The following is a 14,462-nucleotide window of genomic DNA, read 5'->3' on the forward strand; positions in this document are numbered from 1 at the left end:
TTGGATCATATTTTTATTTTTGTTACTTTTTAAAGTGAAGGCTCATGTTTGTTTTTTTTTTGTGGCACCCATGTCCTGTGCATCTTTATTTCATTAAATTATCCAGGGAAAAATACAAACCACAACTTCTAGGAGGATCTTGTAATGGTTCTTAGTAAGATTTTAATTTTCTCAGCCTCTTGACTTCAAATCTCACAAAGACAGCATCCAAAGGCAAATTCAAAATTGTCTTAATGTTGCACTTGAAAATAATTTTTAGAAAAGGGAAACAAAGGAGGAGGCTACAATGCTTGATAAGAAATGTACTCATTATCTTGCCCATGTAATTGTAACCCCTCTGTACAGTATTTTCACAATTAAAAAATCATTTTTAGATAAGGAGGAAGTTGTAGTATTCATAAAGACTCAGAGAAAAAGAAAGAACTTGAGTAAAGACTTAAAGTCTCTTTGGAAAATTTCAGAATTTCTGATTGGCTTACTGTGGCCAAGATATTTTTCCATATGGAGGTACAGACCAAAGATTCTGAACACAATGTGTAGTAATCACATTTGTAATGACATTGAGTTTGTCAACAGAGTGAAAAAAAACCTAGAGGGCTGTAGCAAATCCTGTTGAAAGAAGACATGGAAAAACACTCCGTCACCAAACTTTGTTTAGAAAGAAACCAGTCTCTCTTGAAATATTTAGTATGATGATTCTTGTTGAAGAAAGTCTGTTTGGACAGTGCATAGTTTCCTAAATTAAGTGATTAGAGAGAGGAGTAAGGAAATGAACTCAATAAGCAATGATTCAGTGGATGGGGTACATAGCATTACTTTTTCACTTGTGTCTTCATTGGCTAGGGCCTGCCTTCCATGTGTCCATGAGCCCTGAAGAAGAGGCAATGGGTCAAATTTAGGTACTACACATTGATAGTGTTTCTGTCACTTCATAAGGCTTTGCTGTCTTCCCAAGAAACTAAGATACCAGATGTACTTATTACTTGTAGACCTGACCTATCAAGAAATCAGGTGAATTGAAAGAAACTTGCCACACCATTTTAGTTGTTTCTAGTATCATGTAGTGTTTTTTTTCCAGTTGTAGGAGTTTGTAATAAACCAGAAACAAAAGAGGCATCCATTTGCGTGGTGTCAAAATAGGCTTTGAATTACATGTAGCTTCTAATCAGAATAACAGATTTTTAATATTTACAAGTTCTTTTTGTCATATTTGTGTGTGTTTTGTGCCATTAAGTCAACATCACAAATGAAGGCTTGCTTTCATCTCTTTCCATAACATTATTTTCTTTTGGGTTAGATATGCTATATTTATAGAATATGTTGGACTTTTTTTCTGGAATGTGTTTAACGAATTTTGTATCAGACCCTAAATGTCAAGTATTCCCCCTTCATTGTCTAGCAGAATAAAAGTCTAATATTACTATGTCTAGGCTTCCACCTGCCTGTAATCCTAGTGACTGAGATCTGAGGATCACAGTTCAGAGCCATCCTGGGCAGGAAAGTATGTGAGACTCATATCTCCAATTAACCTCCAAAAAGGTAGAAGTGGAGCAGCTGTGGCTCAAGTTGTAGAGTGCCAGCCTTGAGTAAAAAAGCTAAGGGACAGTGCCAAGATTCTGAGTTCAAGCCCAGTACTGACACTAAAACCAAAAGCAACAAAAACCCAGTATTACCATGTCTGAATTAATTTGTGTCAAAGAAAAAGTAATGGTAAGACACATACATGATAGCTGTTATGATCTATGCTGCTATTATCAGTTGGGATGTGATCATCAGAATCTCCTAGCTCACTCTTGAAGCCTTTTTTTTTCTTCAGGCCTAAGGTCAAGAACTGGCTTTTCATAATCATGAGTATAACAGCCAAGTTAAAAACTTGTTTCAAACACTAATCATTGATGTTTGTTTTGGCCACTTAATTAGGAAATATTTTTCACACTTTTAAATAGTAGTCTAACTTACCTGAGTGAAACAAATTTAATCACAAATACACATTAGTCATTTTCATACCATTCATTCATATTGGTCACAAATTATTAAATATTATATGCCATTAGGTAGAAAAGGGGTAGCAGTAGAGTTGCTAAATAAAATATTAGATTAACAATTACATTTGAATTTCATATGAGCAACAAAGAAGTTTTAGTATAACCGTATACCAAATATTGCATGTTTATAGTGAAAACTTTTTGTCTTTCTGGGACTCAAATTTAACTGGGTATCCTTTATTTCAGTTTAATAAATTTGACGTCTGGAGGGTAGACATTTGGGTAGAACATGTAACTGAATGGAGTAGCACAGAATTTAAAAGTGGAAGGAAGTCACTAGCCTGTGAAGATAGGTAGTTGGCACATAGTGGCTGCTGTTAAATAAATATTGTGAGAGAATGAAGGGAAGAAGTAAGGGAGGGTAAGAGCAGGTGGTACACAATGCCTGTAATACAATGCAGGCATCAGGTACTTGAGGGATCAGAGGAAGAAAAGTCAGTGTCCACTACAGAAGATGGCATTTAAGTGGTGCATTACACGTTTCCATGAATAAAGATGGACAAGAAGGGAGATCAATTGAAAAAAACAACATCAAATAAAAAAGATCAGAAAGTGGTGGGTTGGGGGTTACTTGCAAGTTGGAGTTTAGAGGTATTTATGAGAGCACATAAGTATATATAAAGAAAACTAGAGAAGGTGGTAATATAAGAGGATGTTAGGACACTTCCCAAGCCATTGGTACTCATTCAGTGCTTAAGGTGCACTTGTGTTGATTTTTTTTTATTATGATCAGAAATTTTTTTTGCAGTATTGCAGTTTGAACTCAGGGTCTCAAACTTGCTTAGCTTTTTTACTTAGCTGGTGCTCTACAACTTCAGCCTCACCTCCAGACCCGCTTTTGATTATTTTAGAGAGTACAGTCTCACAGCCTGAGCTAGCTTTGAGTTGCAATCCTCTGGATCTTAGCTTCATGAGAAGCTACGATTATTGGTATAAGCCACTAACACCTGGATAGAGATGCGGTACTTAAATGTTTACTTGTTTCAAGACAGAGTCCAGAATATCTGTATTAAAAGTTACTCTTGCTGGGTGCAGGTGCTCATGCCTGTAATCCTAGCTATTCAGGAGGCTGAGATCTGGGTATCTCAGTTGAAGCTAGCCTTGGCAGGAAAGACCATGAGACTGTCATCTCCAATTAACAACCATAAAAGCTGGAAGTGGAGCTGCAGCTCCAAAGACAGAGTGCTACCCTTGAGCAAACAAGCCCAAGGATAGTGCCTAGGCCCTGAGTTCAAGCCCTAGAATTAGCACAAAAGAGTTATTCTTCTGAAACCTGTACTCCAAAGTGACATTTCTGAAAAGTATCAGTGAAACTGGAAGGATTATTTTAGTAGAGGATTAATATAGAAACACAAGGGGAAGAAAAATTGCTCTTATGTCTGATCACCAGTAAGGCTCTTAGTATTTTTAGAATAAAAATTTAGCAGACACAGTGACAAGTAGTAATTCTATTTTTATATTCATTTGCCTAAGAAATACCTGCCTCTCTCTATATATACAAATGGAATTCTATGCCTCCACAGAAAGAATGACACCACCCCATTTGTTAGGAAGTGGAAAGACTTGAAAAAATTATATTAAGTGAAGTAAGCCAGATCCAAAGAAACATAGGTCCCATGGTTTTTCTTATTTGCAATAACTAGTACACATCTTTGATAATCTTACCAGACAAGCAGAAAAGGACAAAAGCTATCTGCATATGACCATATAAGATGATGCTAAGCGAGATAAACCCCAAGATAAGGACACAAGGTTTTATCTCTGTTGCTGTTGTTTTTAATGTACTTATAATGCACTATGTGATTTTTGTGTTTCTTTTGTATGTTCTTTCCCCGTGGTATAACCCCTGTTTTTACTGTATTTGATTCTGGTGCCCTGCATCTTGTATATACATTTTTATAATTTGAGGAGGGCAAGGGAAATAACAAAATGCTGAAACAAGGATACAGGATGACCCATTATAACAATGAGATGTACAAGACACTATGCTGAAAACAAACTCTACAACTTGGGTGGGGGGAGGGAGGGAGTAGTTGTGGAGGTGGGGAGGAAAGGGATTGTAGGGAAAAAACAGGAGGGGGTAACAATACTTGATAGGAAATGTACTCATTACCTTACTCATATAACTGTAACCCCTCTGCATAGTTATCTTTACAATAAAATATTTATTAAAAAATAAATACCGGCTTCTAATCTTGGATGTACTTTAGTGTTAGTAAGATGAAATAAACATACTTACAACTAAGGTAGAGGTAAATTTTGGGTTCTTAATTCTGGAAAGTGAATTAGTAAAAACTTAATTTTAGTAGTATAAGAAAAATCTAAGGCAATTCCCATCTGAATGACATGAAAACACATTAAACAGAAAGGGATATAAGGCTATTTTGATCTCAACAATAGGGACATGCTAAAAACCTGCACAGTGTAGTCAGATAGCAAGCTTTGAAAAAGGAAGAAAGGTATAAAAGAAGAGGGGTATAAGCTGAAAAGCAGGTACCTAATGCCTGGACACATGTTCCAGTTGGCTTATAGGACATTTAAGAAGACAAACATCTGAAAATTTAAAGGTGATTTTTGTTGATTTTTTCCATTTTATAACATTATCTACCTTGATGACTTTTGCTGCTTTTCAAGTGTAGGCCAATGACAAGGCATCCTGCCCATTTCTTTGATATTCTAGAAGAAACTCTTACTGGTATAGTTTTGTTATTTATCTTGAAAGACTATAAATGCACAAATCCCAATAAATTGAAATTGTAATTCCTAGAGGACACAGTTAAAGAGATCCCAGGAATATATGACTGGACATGCTCATGTGCAAGTACACAATCCAAATGGCCAAATTGGTTATCTGTATAACACAAAATTGTGATGTTAGATTTCTTGTGAACAAAATTTTCTTGTTCAGTGTTAAATCTGCCAACCATGTTAAATTTCCAACTGTGGATGGTCAAGACTCTTTTGAACTTCCTTGGCTTTTTCTGAAAACTCAAGTGAGAAAAAGTGAGAAAAATGTGAGGTCAAGTTAAAGAAGTGTGTGGTGGGCTGTGATGCAGGTTCTGAAGAATAGGTTGGATTGCTGCAGGTGGCAAATGGCCACTTTGAAATTTGCCCTTAGAATAGAAACAGGCTGTTTTGAAAGGATAGGACCATCAATCTGTTTTCCTCTTCTGGTTACTGTCAGCTTTTCTAGCTGATTCTATCTTATTTTGCCTATGGCTTGACTTTCTTTCCTTCACTTAATTTGTGGTTGCTGTATAGTGAGAGACATTTCAATGAAAAGTATGGAAAATAATAGTATTTAGTTAGAATCTAAAACCCTGAGTTCTAAATCCTTTTCTGCCATTTGGACCTAATAAATGGGCAGGGGCATGCAAGTATTTTGAGCTTGGGTTTTCTCATCTATAAACTAAATATTCCTATCAGATGCTACGTGTCTTGAGGGACTATTAAGGATTAAATGAAAAAATCTAAATCCAGTCCATAGCTATTATGATGATTGTGATTAGGATTTTTTAAAAGCTCACTGGGTGGCCCAGTTCTTCATACCTAGAAAAATATAGTATCCTTTTTCAGTATCTATGGAACAAAAATAATACCTTATTTTTAGAATTTTTATAATGAAAGTAAGGTAAGGTAGAATTTTTGACTATGCTCCTGTTGAGTAAATCTTACATGTTTAAAAAGCTGTCACAATATAAGTATTTTTAAAGAGGTGTACACTGATTCTTGAAAATGCCTGAAATGCCTATCCTTTTTATAGTGTTTTAAATTTGAAATTAGTTCCAAATGTCTAATCTTGAATGATTAAATAATTTTCATACTGTTTTCAATGGCAGGAATTAAAGGCTAATTGAAGTATAATTTTTTTGCAGTAAAATTATATCATCTTTTATATAATGCATTTAAAAATATTTTAGGATAGTTCTAATTTTATAGTTTTATTATTTTAATTTAATGTACCAAGTAATTAAAAATTGCTACAAAGAAATGAAGATGAAAATGATTTTAGTTAATTTCTCCTCAACAAACTGAAAAGATAAGTGGAGTAATGGAACAGAGCCCAACACAGTTTCTGGCACATAAAGATATTCATTAAATGTTCTTTAATGAATATGGAATGAATAATTTTGAAGTATTTCTAGACTTTAGAGAAAAGCATCATTCTGAATACGATGTAAAGTTCAAAGAAGAGACAACATTATATTAAAATATTTCCATACAGAGGTCACATAAGCCAGTTGTTACTGAATTACTAGCTCCTCAGGGTGCTCTAAGTTTTTACTTTCACGTTGGAGTAGGTTCTCAGACCTAACTTACTTGTAGGTGTTGGGGGATAATTCTCCATGGGTATCTTGCATTTCTATTCACATTGAAAGCAAAAGTACTGCGAACAGAAGTATTGACTGCTCCTTGTTCTGAGCTCTCTCTTCATGGATGTGGGGTGTGTGTGTGTGTGTGTGTGTGTGTGTGTGTGTGTGTGTGTGTGTGTGTGTGTGTGTGTGTGTGTGTGTGTGTGTGTGTGTGTATGTGTCCATAAACAGCTTTGGAAAAACAAAAACAATCTTTTCTACTAGAGCAAAGTAAAGGTTTGCTTATAGCCTTGGAATACAGCGTAATATCTCCCCGAAGAACAAAGGGCAAGCATGGATTTGGACAAGTCTAATCAATAAAGCTGATTATTGCTTCTGTAAATTTGGGTTTCCTAACATCAGAGTTCCTCTCCTGTCTACTGTATAGGGGAGAGTTTTCTGATCCTTATTGTGTTGTACCTTATTCCTATGGGAAATGAGGCTTCAGCAACTAGTGCAGAAATGAAAATATTGCTGCCATTATTAACATGGAGACATACACTGCTTTTTGTCTCTCACCAAAAGTGAATGGACATCATAGGGTTGGTAGCAGAAGATTGACAAAATTGAAAACCTTTGACTCAGAGTGATATCAGAGTGTTATGAAATTTCTAGCCACCCTCATTTGTTGGGGGTAGTTGGATAGAGATGTACAGAGGTTGTAGAGGAAGAGAAGAGAAGAGAAGAAAGATGGCAGAGGAAAAAGAGTCCATGAAACTTCAAAGCTTACAGTCATTCATGCTTGTTAAAGGTAAAGATGATAGTTCTGGCCCTTATGCACTAGAGCATACTAGTTGTTGTTGTTTTTAATGCGTACTAATGGCTTGTTCAGTTGACAGTTACTCAATGTGTCAGCTAGAGGCTGAAAGTGAGCTGGTTTGTTCTTGGAAAAGTGCATGATGACAGAGTGGCATTTTTGCTCACTGTGTTCGTGTCCCCACTTCCATCTCCCACCACTGCCCCAATCTTCATTTTTTTTTAAAAAAACTTCCCTAATACCACTTAGGCAGTTCTAATGCCATGCCAGGCTATAGTTTAAGAACTAAGACAAGCACAAAATCTTGGCTCCTGACTCAGAGTTTGAGTGTACTAATACTGTCTCTAAGAACAAACTTGTTGCCTACTTCCCTGTTGTGGGAAAACATTCGGGGGTGTTGCTGAGATTTACTGTAACTTCTTTTTTCTTAGCCACATAATAAAATAATTGTATTTTACTTCATGCCACAGGGATTTTTATTCGACGCCATCGGATTTCTCTCCCACCTCCAAATGAGGATGAATTTTATAATGTGTATCATTTCAATATCGATGAAGAGGTTGTCTTCTATGGTCGGAAATTTAAGATTTTTGATTGTGATCCATTCACAAAAAACTTTCTGAGGAAAATTGGAGTCGTAGTGAATCCCTCGAAACCATGTCCTGATGATCCTTATATGAAGATGCGGAAGGAGGTAAGAAGTTGATCTGTACAAAGTTGTTATCTTCAGTGCAAGAATTCAGTGCAAGAGTCAGTAAAGTGTAATAGTATTATTCATGCCATAATTATTCAAGTTGTCCTATTCTCTTTTGGGTTGGAGGAAAGGTTGAATGTTTGCCTCAGAAAAGGAATGACTCCTTTACTTCACTCTTTGCTAACTACTTCCTATCTTCTTTTTAGTTCTTTTTATGTTGTCTCCCTTCAGGCAGTAGGAATATTTCTAGCTACTTATGATTAGTCGTATAGTCATTGACAGTTTATTAGTTGACTCACACTTCCTTGGCATGTCTTTTCCAGTTTTAGTTAACCTAACTGGTTGGGAAAATCTTGCTTCTGTATACTGATTTAGTAAACCAAGCCTTGAGTGTGTGTGTGTGTGTGTGTGTGTGTGTGTGTGTGTGTGTGTGTGTGTGTGTGTGTGTGTGTGTGTGTGTGTATTTGTAAAACTTTCTCTGATTTTAATCCTTTCTCTACCCTGTATTATGATTGTCTTCCAAGTCTGAGCCCAAGTAGTGTAACAAGACTCAGTATTATATTACTGCAGTTTTTGTCTTCCTGCAGTTTTTTTTTGAGTGGATAAATATATTTTTTATTTTTTTTATTGTGAAAATACTGTACAGAGGGGTTACAATTAGATGGGCAAGATAATGAGTACATTTCTTATCAAGCATTGTAGCCTCCTCCGTTGTTTCCCCTTCCCATCCTTTCCCATCCTCCCCCTGCCCCCCCACCCAATCCTCCTGCCCCCCCACCAAAGTTGTAAAGTTCGTTTTCGACATAATGACTTGTACATCTCACTGTTGCAATGGGTCCACCTGTATCCCTATTTAAACGATTTGTTTTTTCCCTTCCCCTCCACAAATTATACCGACATCAAATACAGTGAAAGCAGGGGTTATACTGTGGGGGAGGGACATACAAAGCAACAAAGAAATAATCTTATAAACGTGTTAGAAACAATCGCATGAAAGAAAAAAAATTTGAATACATATCTTAGGGTTCATTTCCCTAACATCACCTTATCTGTCCTTTTCTGCTTGACTCAGACATATACTAGATATTGCAAATAAGGGAAACCATGGGACCTATGTTTCTTTGGGCCTGGCTTACTTCACTTAATATAATTTTTTCCAAGCCTTTCCATTTCCTAACAAATGGGGCAATGTCATTCTTTCTGATGGAGGCATAGAATTCCATTGTATATATATACCACATTTTCTTGATCCATTCATCTACTGAGGGGCATCTGGGTTGGCTCCATATCTTAGCTATAGTAAATAATGCCTGCAGTTTTTTTTGACCCATGTTTTCTATTTCCAGAAGAATCTGAATCCTCAAAGGAGAAATGTCATGTGTAAGGCCACAAACATCTGTGCAATCTCTTTGTTGATATTAGAATACAAATTTCTTGATTCTTACTTTGATTTTCATTATTGTCATTTGTTATATTTTTTTCTTTTTCTTCTTGCATTCCTATTTTTGGTTTTGTGAGACAGCCTCTCACTACGGATGGCCAGGCTTGTCTCAGGGTCTTGAGTGCAGGCATATGCCACCATGCTGGCTTTTTTTCTTTCTGTTGACACATTATTGCATATAGTAAAATACATAGACATTATGAATGCTTTCACATGAGTCTTAATAAATCCATATAGTCATATACCTATATAATTTACATCCAGATTAAGATGTTGATCATTTCCATTCCCCTGGAAAGTCTTGCCATGCATTTTTTAGCTTGTTCATCTCACTACTCAGAGGCAACTAGTCTTCTCATTTCTATTCCTATAGATTGGTTTCAACTGATTTTTATTATTTTAAAACTTAGATTTCATTTGCTTGTAGTAAGACAACAAAAAATTTAGAACACAATTCTCCCTTCATTCTGTTTTGTTCTCTTATTAAAAGCTGATGTAGAATCATCATTCATTTATAATCTTTAATGTTGTAAGCAAATAGTCCTCCTGAGATGTGTATATATGTATGTATGTATATGTATTATTGATCTTAGAATATCTAAGGTAAATGCCTATATATAAGTAATAAAGAAGCTTTTTGATTTGGTTCATTTTTATTCCTTCCAAAATGCCCCGGATGACAAATATAAAGTCTTCAGAATCCCCAGAGAGAATGGGAAGGAAATAGAACCATTTAAATTACCATCCCTTGCGAATGGCTGTACTTACTCACTAGCTGTTGGCATTATAGGATAGTGATTGTGCATGATGATGTATTATATAAAATTGCTCTAAGATTTCATAGATTTATAAAGGAAAAGAAGCTTGTGCCAGGAATAGAGGATAAGTATCAAGAACAGCCAAGAAATGTTTTAAATAATTTTCTTTCAGATTGAGAGATTCATTTTAGCATTTACTCCCTCAGGGAGAAAACTTCAAGATAGGAACTTTTGGAAAATTAATAAGAGGCTTTTATGTTGACTTTGGTGCATTTAGTTCTTTAGTGTTTGCTGCTTTGAAATGCAAAGTTAAAATTAGACAATTTAACTTAAACTGAAAAGTATCCCAATGGTATGTAATCAATAATTCATTTCTCAGAGGTCTGATTATGCAGAAGAAAGGCTTTTTAAAATTGATGAATTTAGAGGTCCCTGCTAGGTATTAGTGGCTCATGCCTGTCATCCTAGCTACTCAGATGGCTGAGATCTGAGGATTACAGTTAGAAGCCAACCCAGGCCCATGAAACTCTTATCTTCAGTGAACCACCAAGAAACTTCAGAAGTATAGCTATGGCTCAAGTGGTAAAGTGCCAGCCTTGTGCTAAAAAAGCTAAGGGACAGTGTCTAGGTACTGAGTTTAAGTCCCAATACTGGCACAATAAAAAGAAAAAGAGAAGTAGAGGCAGACAGAAAGACAGTTAAGTAGGAAGAAGGACAAGAAATGAGAGAAAGAGAGAATGTATAGATGTCTTACAATTTTATCCACATATCAAGGTAAGGCTGAAGAGCCACTAGTTAAACATTATTTTTCCCCTTGTCTTGGTGGGGCAGGTAGGACTACACCTCATTTTTATATACACCTCAATTTTATATCTTGACAGATAGAAAATTTCAAGAATTTACAGCCCAATTTGGGTTAATATGTCCTTCCTTATATAGAAATCCTATTTGGCCACATCACATAGAATGAGACAGTTATCCTTTGAGGCAGGGCTGAGAGCATAGAAACTGTGGGAAGAGCTGTAGCATGAATATTGCTCCATGTTTGTTCCTGGAGTGGCTGAGGTGGGCTTTTTCATGGACCAGAAGTTCTCCATTTGCTCTGCTCGTATTTCCATTGGGCTTCCGTAGCAAAACAAAGCTAGGCTTATCTTTCTTCTCTTTTGTTTTCGTAGAACTGTGAACAATTATGAATTTCCAGTGAAATACATACTTTTTTAATTGACTTATAGTTAGCATGGAGTCAGTGTACAAATCATAAATATACAGATGAATGAGTGTTAAATACTTTGCTAGTAACAAACATGAAAGTAATGTGAAGATATAATAATTTTGGTCTTGGGATGTATGTAGCATTATTTGCCTAGCATGTTCAAGATCCTAGATTGCATCCCCAGAACTATCTTTAAAAAAAAACACAGGATTTTCATCATCCCAGAAAATTCCCGTGTCCCTCTTTCTGTTCAAATCCTGTACTCAGAGGAAATATCTGCAATATCTGCTCTGTTTTCTGTTACATTCAATTAGTTTTTCCTACTGGTTTTTTTTTTTTTGGTTCATATCCTAGGGCATGAACTTAGGGCCTGAGTGCTGTCCTTGGATGCTTTTTAGCTCAACACTATTATACTGCCACTTGAGCCATGGCTCCACTTCTAGCTTTTTGGTAGTTAATTGAAGATAAAAGTTTTATGGGCTTTACTGCCTGGGCTGGCTTTGAACCATGATCCTCAGATTTCAACCTCCTAAGTAGCTAGGATTACAGTAATAAGCCACCGGCATCTGGCCCTATTCTTAAACAATAACCTAGAAACTTTGAGAGAAGTCACTTTAAAAATATGATAGAGATAATATAGTATATTTAAATAATGTTTAGTAAAATATACAAAAGCTTCTTCCTAATACTTGCTTGTCTGTATCCTTCACATTAAAACTCCATGTTTTATTTGTATGTCATAATGTCAGTTGAAAATTTTAAAATATAATCACAGAATAGCCATAACATTTTTTGTTACCTTTATGCCAACTGATGGCTGCATCTCAGATGTATCGACAACTGTTTCTGACATTTTCTCTGTTTACAGGTATTAGAGGCTATGGAGCCCTTGCGACCCTACCTGGTGGTCGACAACCTCAAACAATTCCTTGAGTATGATGGAAAGGTTTTGCGTTTCTTCTGCTTGTGGGATGACTCAACCTCACTGTTTGGAGACCGTAGAGATCTCGTCTTGCATTATTTCTTGGCTGATGATACCATTGAAATCAAAGAATTGTTGCCTCACAACTCAGGCCGGGATGCTACGTCATTGTTTCTCCGGAGGGGTAAACTACCCAAGGTGAGCAGTGAATTCAACCACTTTCCAAGTTTGCTGTGGGCCAAGAGATTTGTGTTATTGTTTGGAATATTGTGTTATTACTGATGATGTTTCCATACATAGTGAAAATCTTTATAAAATTTCCATTTTGTGCCATCTTAATACACATCTATGGAATTAAACCAGACAAGCTGAGAAGTCAGAGTTGGAACATTCTGGACTTAAAGCAAATAAAGGAAAAAAAGACATGTAAGGGAAAGTACTTGTGTGTTGAGTTCCCAGTCTTACAGAAGTAAGGAGCTCCTTAGTAGAGGAATTAATTTAATTTCTTCTGGCTTTGGATGGGACACTGGCATATGGCTCCTGCAGCCTACTGAGGAGAGCTCATGATGTGCTCCTGCAGCCTACTGAGGAGAGCTCATGATGTTGGTCTGGATTATGAACATAAATATATATATCCATATATATTCATATATATTCATAAGGCAATCAGTTATATGCTCAGGAAGAGCTTTTATACATGTAACTGACTAGTCATCAATTAGCCACTGGTTAGTGGCAGGTGATTTTGCATTTTATTCATTATTACAAGGAACTATTAGATTGATTTTTGCAAATAGTCATTTGAGAACTACGTGATTTAGGTGTACCAGGAATGGCATATACAGAAGATTTGGATTACAAATGTAGATCTGCTGTATGACTGAGGGCAAGTCACTTAACCTTTCTAAAGCTTTTTGTAACTCTAAAATGAGGTAACTATCAGGATTGAATGATACAGCATAGTTAAAAAAAAACACTAAGGACTTAACATGTATAATGATGTGTATAAAAGCATATTTTTATAGTTTTATGTTACATTTTACTTTTATTTTTTATTTTTGCCAATCCTGGTGCTTGAACTCAGAGCCTAGGCACCGTCCCTAAGCTTCTTTTCTCAAGGCTAGCACTCTAGCACTTGAGCCACAGTGCCACTTCTGGCTTTTTCTGTTTATGTGGTACTGAGGAATTGAACCCAGGGTCATGCATGCTAGGCAAGCACTCTACCAGTAAGCCACATTACCAGCCCATATATTTTACTTTTACCTTAAATAAAGCAATTATTTTAATTGTTGTTGTTTATTGGTTGCAGGGTTTGAACTCAGGGCCTGGGTGTTGTCCTGAGCTCTTTCTGCTCAAGGCTAGTGCTCTACCACTTTGAGCCACAGTCACTTCTGGTTTTCTGGTGGTTTAATTAAAGATAGGAGTTTCACCAACTTTCCTGCCTGGGCTGGCTTTGAACCATGATCCTCAGATCTCAGCCTCCAGAATAGCTAGGAATACAGGCGTGAGCCATCAGTGCCTGGCTTATAAAGTGCTTTTAAAGTTAGTTCTCTGTGTTCAAGAAAAGCTAACCTGTAAACTTACTTTTTATGTGAACAACCACTGATCATTGGCTTCTCAGATTCTTTGATCTCACTACCAGAATTCATAATGTGTTGCTTGGAGGCATGGGAAGGCAGAGTTTGGCCAGAGGGATCTTTGGGATATGCACAGCAGGTGGTCAGGATGTACCAGGGAAATCTGGTTTTAAAATGGCTTTGAAAAATGGGGTAAGTATAAAATAATGATGTGTATGACATTTACTGTGTTCCTTACCATCAGTTGCTTCATTTAATTCATTCATTCAACAAATGTCTAGCAAGTAAGCAAGTATAATTGAGTGCCTGTTCAGAAGTTACAGTGAGAAATGGATTAAGTCCTGTTGTGGAATTTTGGTTCTTATGGGGGAGAGATACAAAAGGGATGGGTGTTCCCTTGGCATTGTGTTTTTTAAAAAAAAATACCTTGAAGTAGTTTTACAAAATAGTTTCAATTCAACATATCACTTTGTGAGTATAATGTATCTTCATCAATTCTTCCATATCTCTCCTAATCCCACCCATTCCCTCAGTTTACCTGGTTGCATTATTATAAATGTTCATTGAATATTGTGACTTCATCCACACACCCTTTCTCTCTCCATTCATTTGGATCCCACCCTCTTGACCTCACCCCCAACAATACATGTTCTAGTTTCCTGGTATTCATTTTGTTCAAAGGAGTTAAACCATTGGGCTTGTC

The 14,462-nt window shown here is 36.3% G+C and overlaps 1 protein-coding gene across 3 annotated transcripts in view; it reads left to right on the plus strand.

Moving 5' to 3' along the window:
- Efhc2 (EF-hand domain containing 2) overlaps positions 1 to 14,462 on the plus strand; it is a 198,535-nt gene that overhangs the window by 99,695 nt on the left and 84,378 nt on the right. For all 3 annotated transcript variants that reach the window (XM_070039203.1, XM_070039204.1, XM_070039202.1), the window contains 2 exons: positions 7,625 to 7,848; positions 12,129 to 12,380. In XM_070039203.1, the coding sequence (XP_069895304.1) occupies positions 7,625 to 7,848; positions 12,129 to 12,380 (476 nt within the window). The remainder of the gene's footprint in view (positions 1 to 7,624; positions 7,849 to 12,128; positions 12,381 to 14,462) is intronic.

This window comes from Dipodomys merriami, unplaced genomic scaffold (genome assembly GCF_024711535.1).
Source record: "Dipodomys merriami isolate MVZ:Mamm:240054 unplaced genomic scaffold, mDipMer1.0.p SCAF_3, whole genome shotgun sequence".
Taxonomy (NCBI): Eukaryota; Metazoa; Chordata; class Mammalia; order Rodentia; family Heteromyidae; genus Dipodomys; species Dipodomys merriami.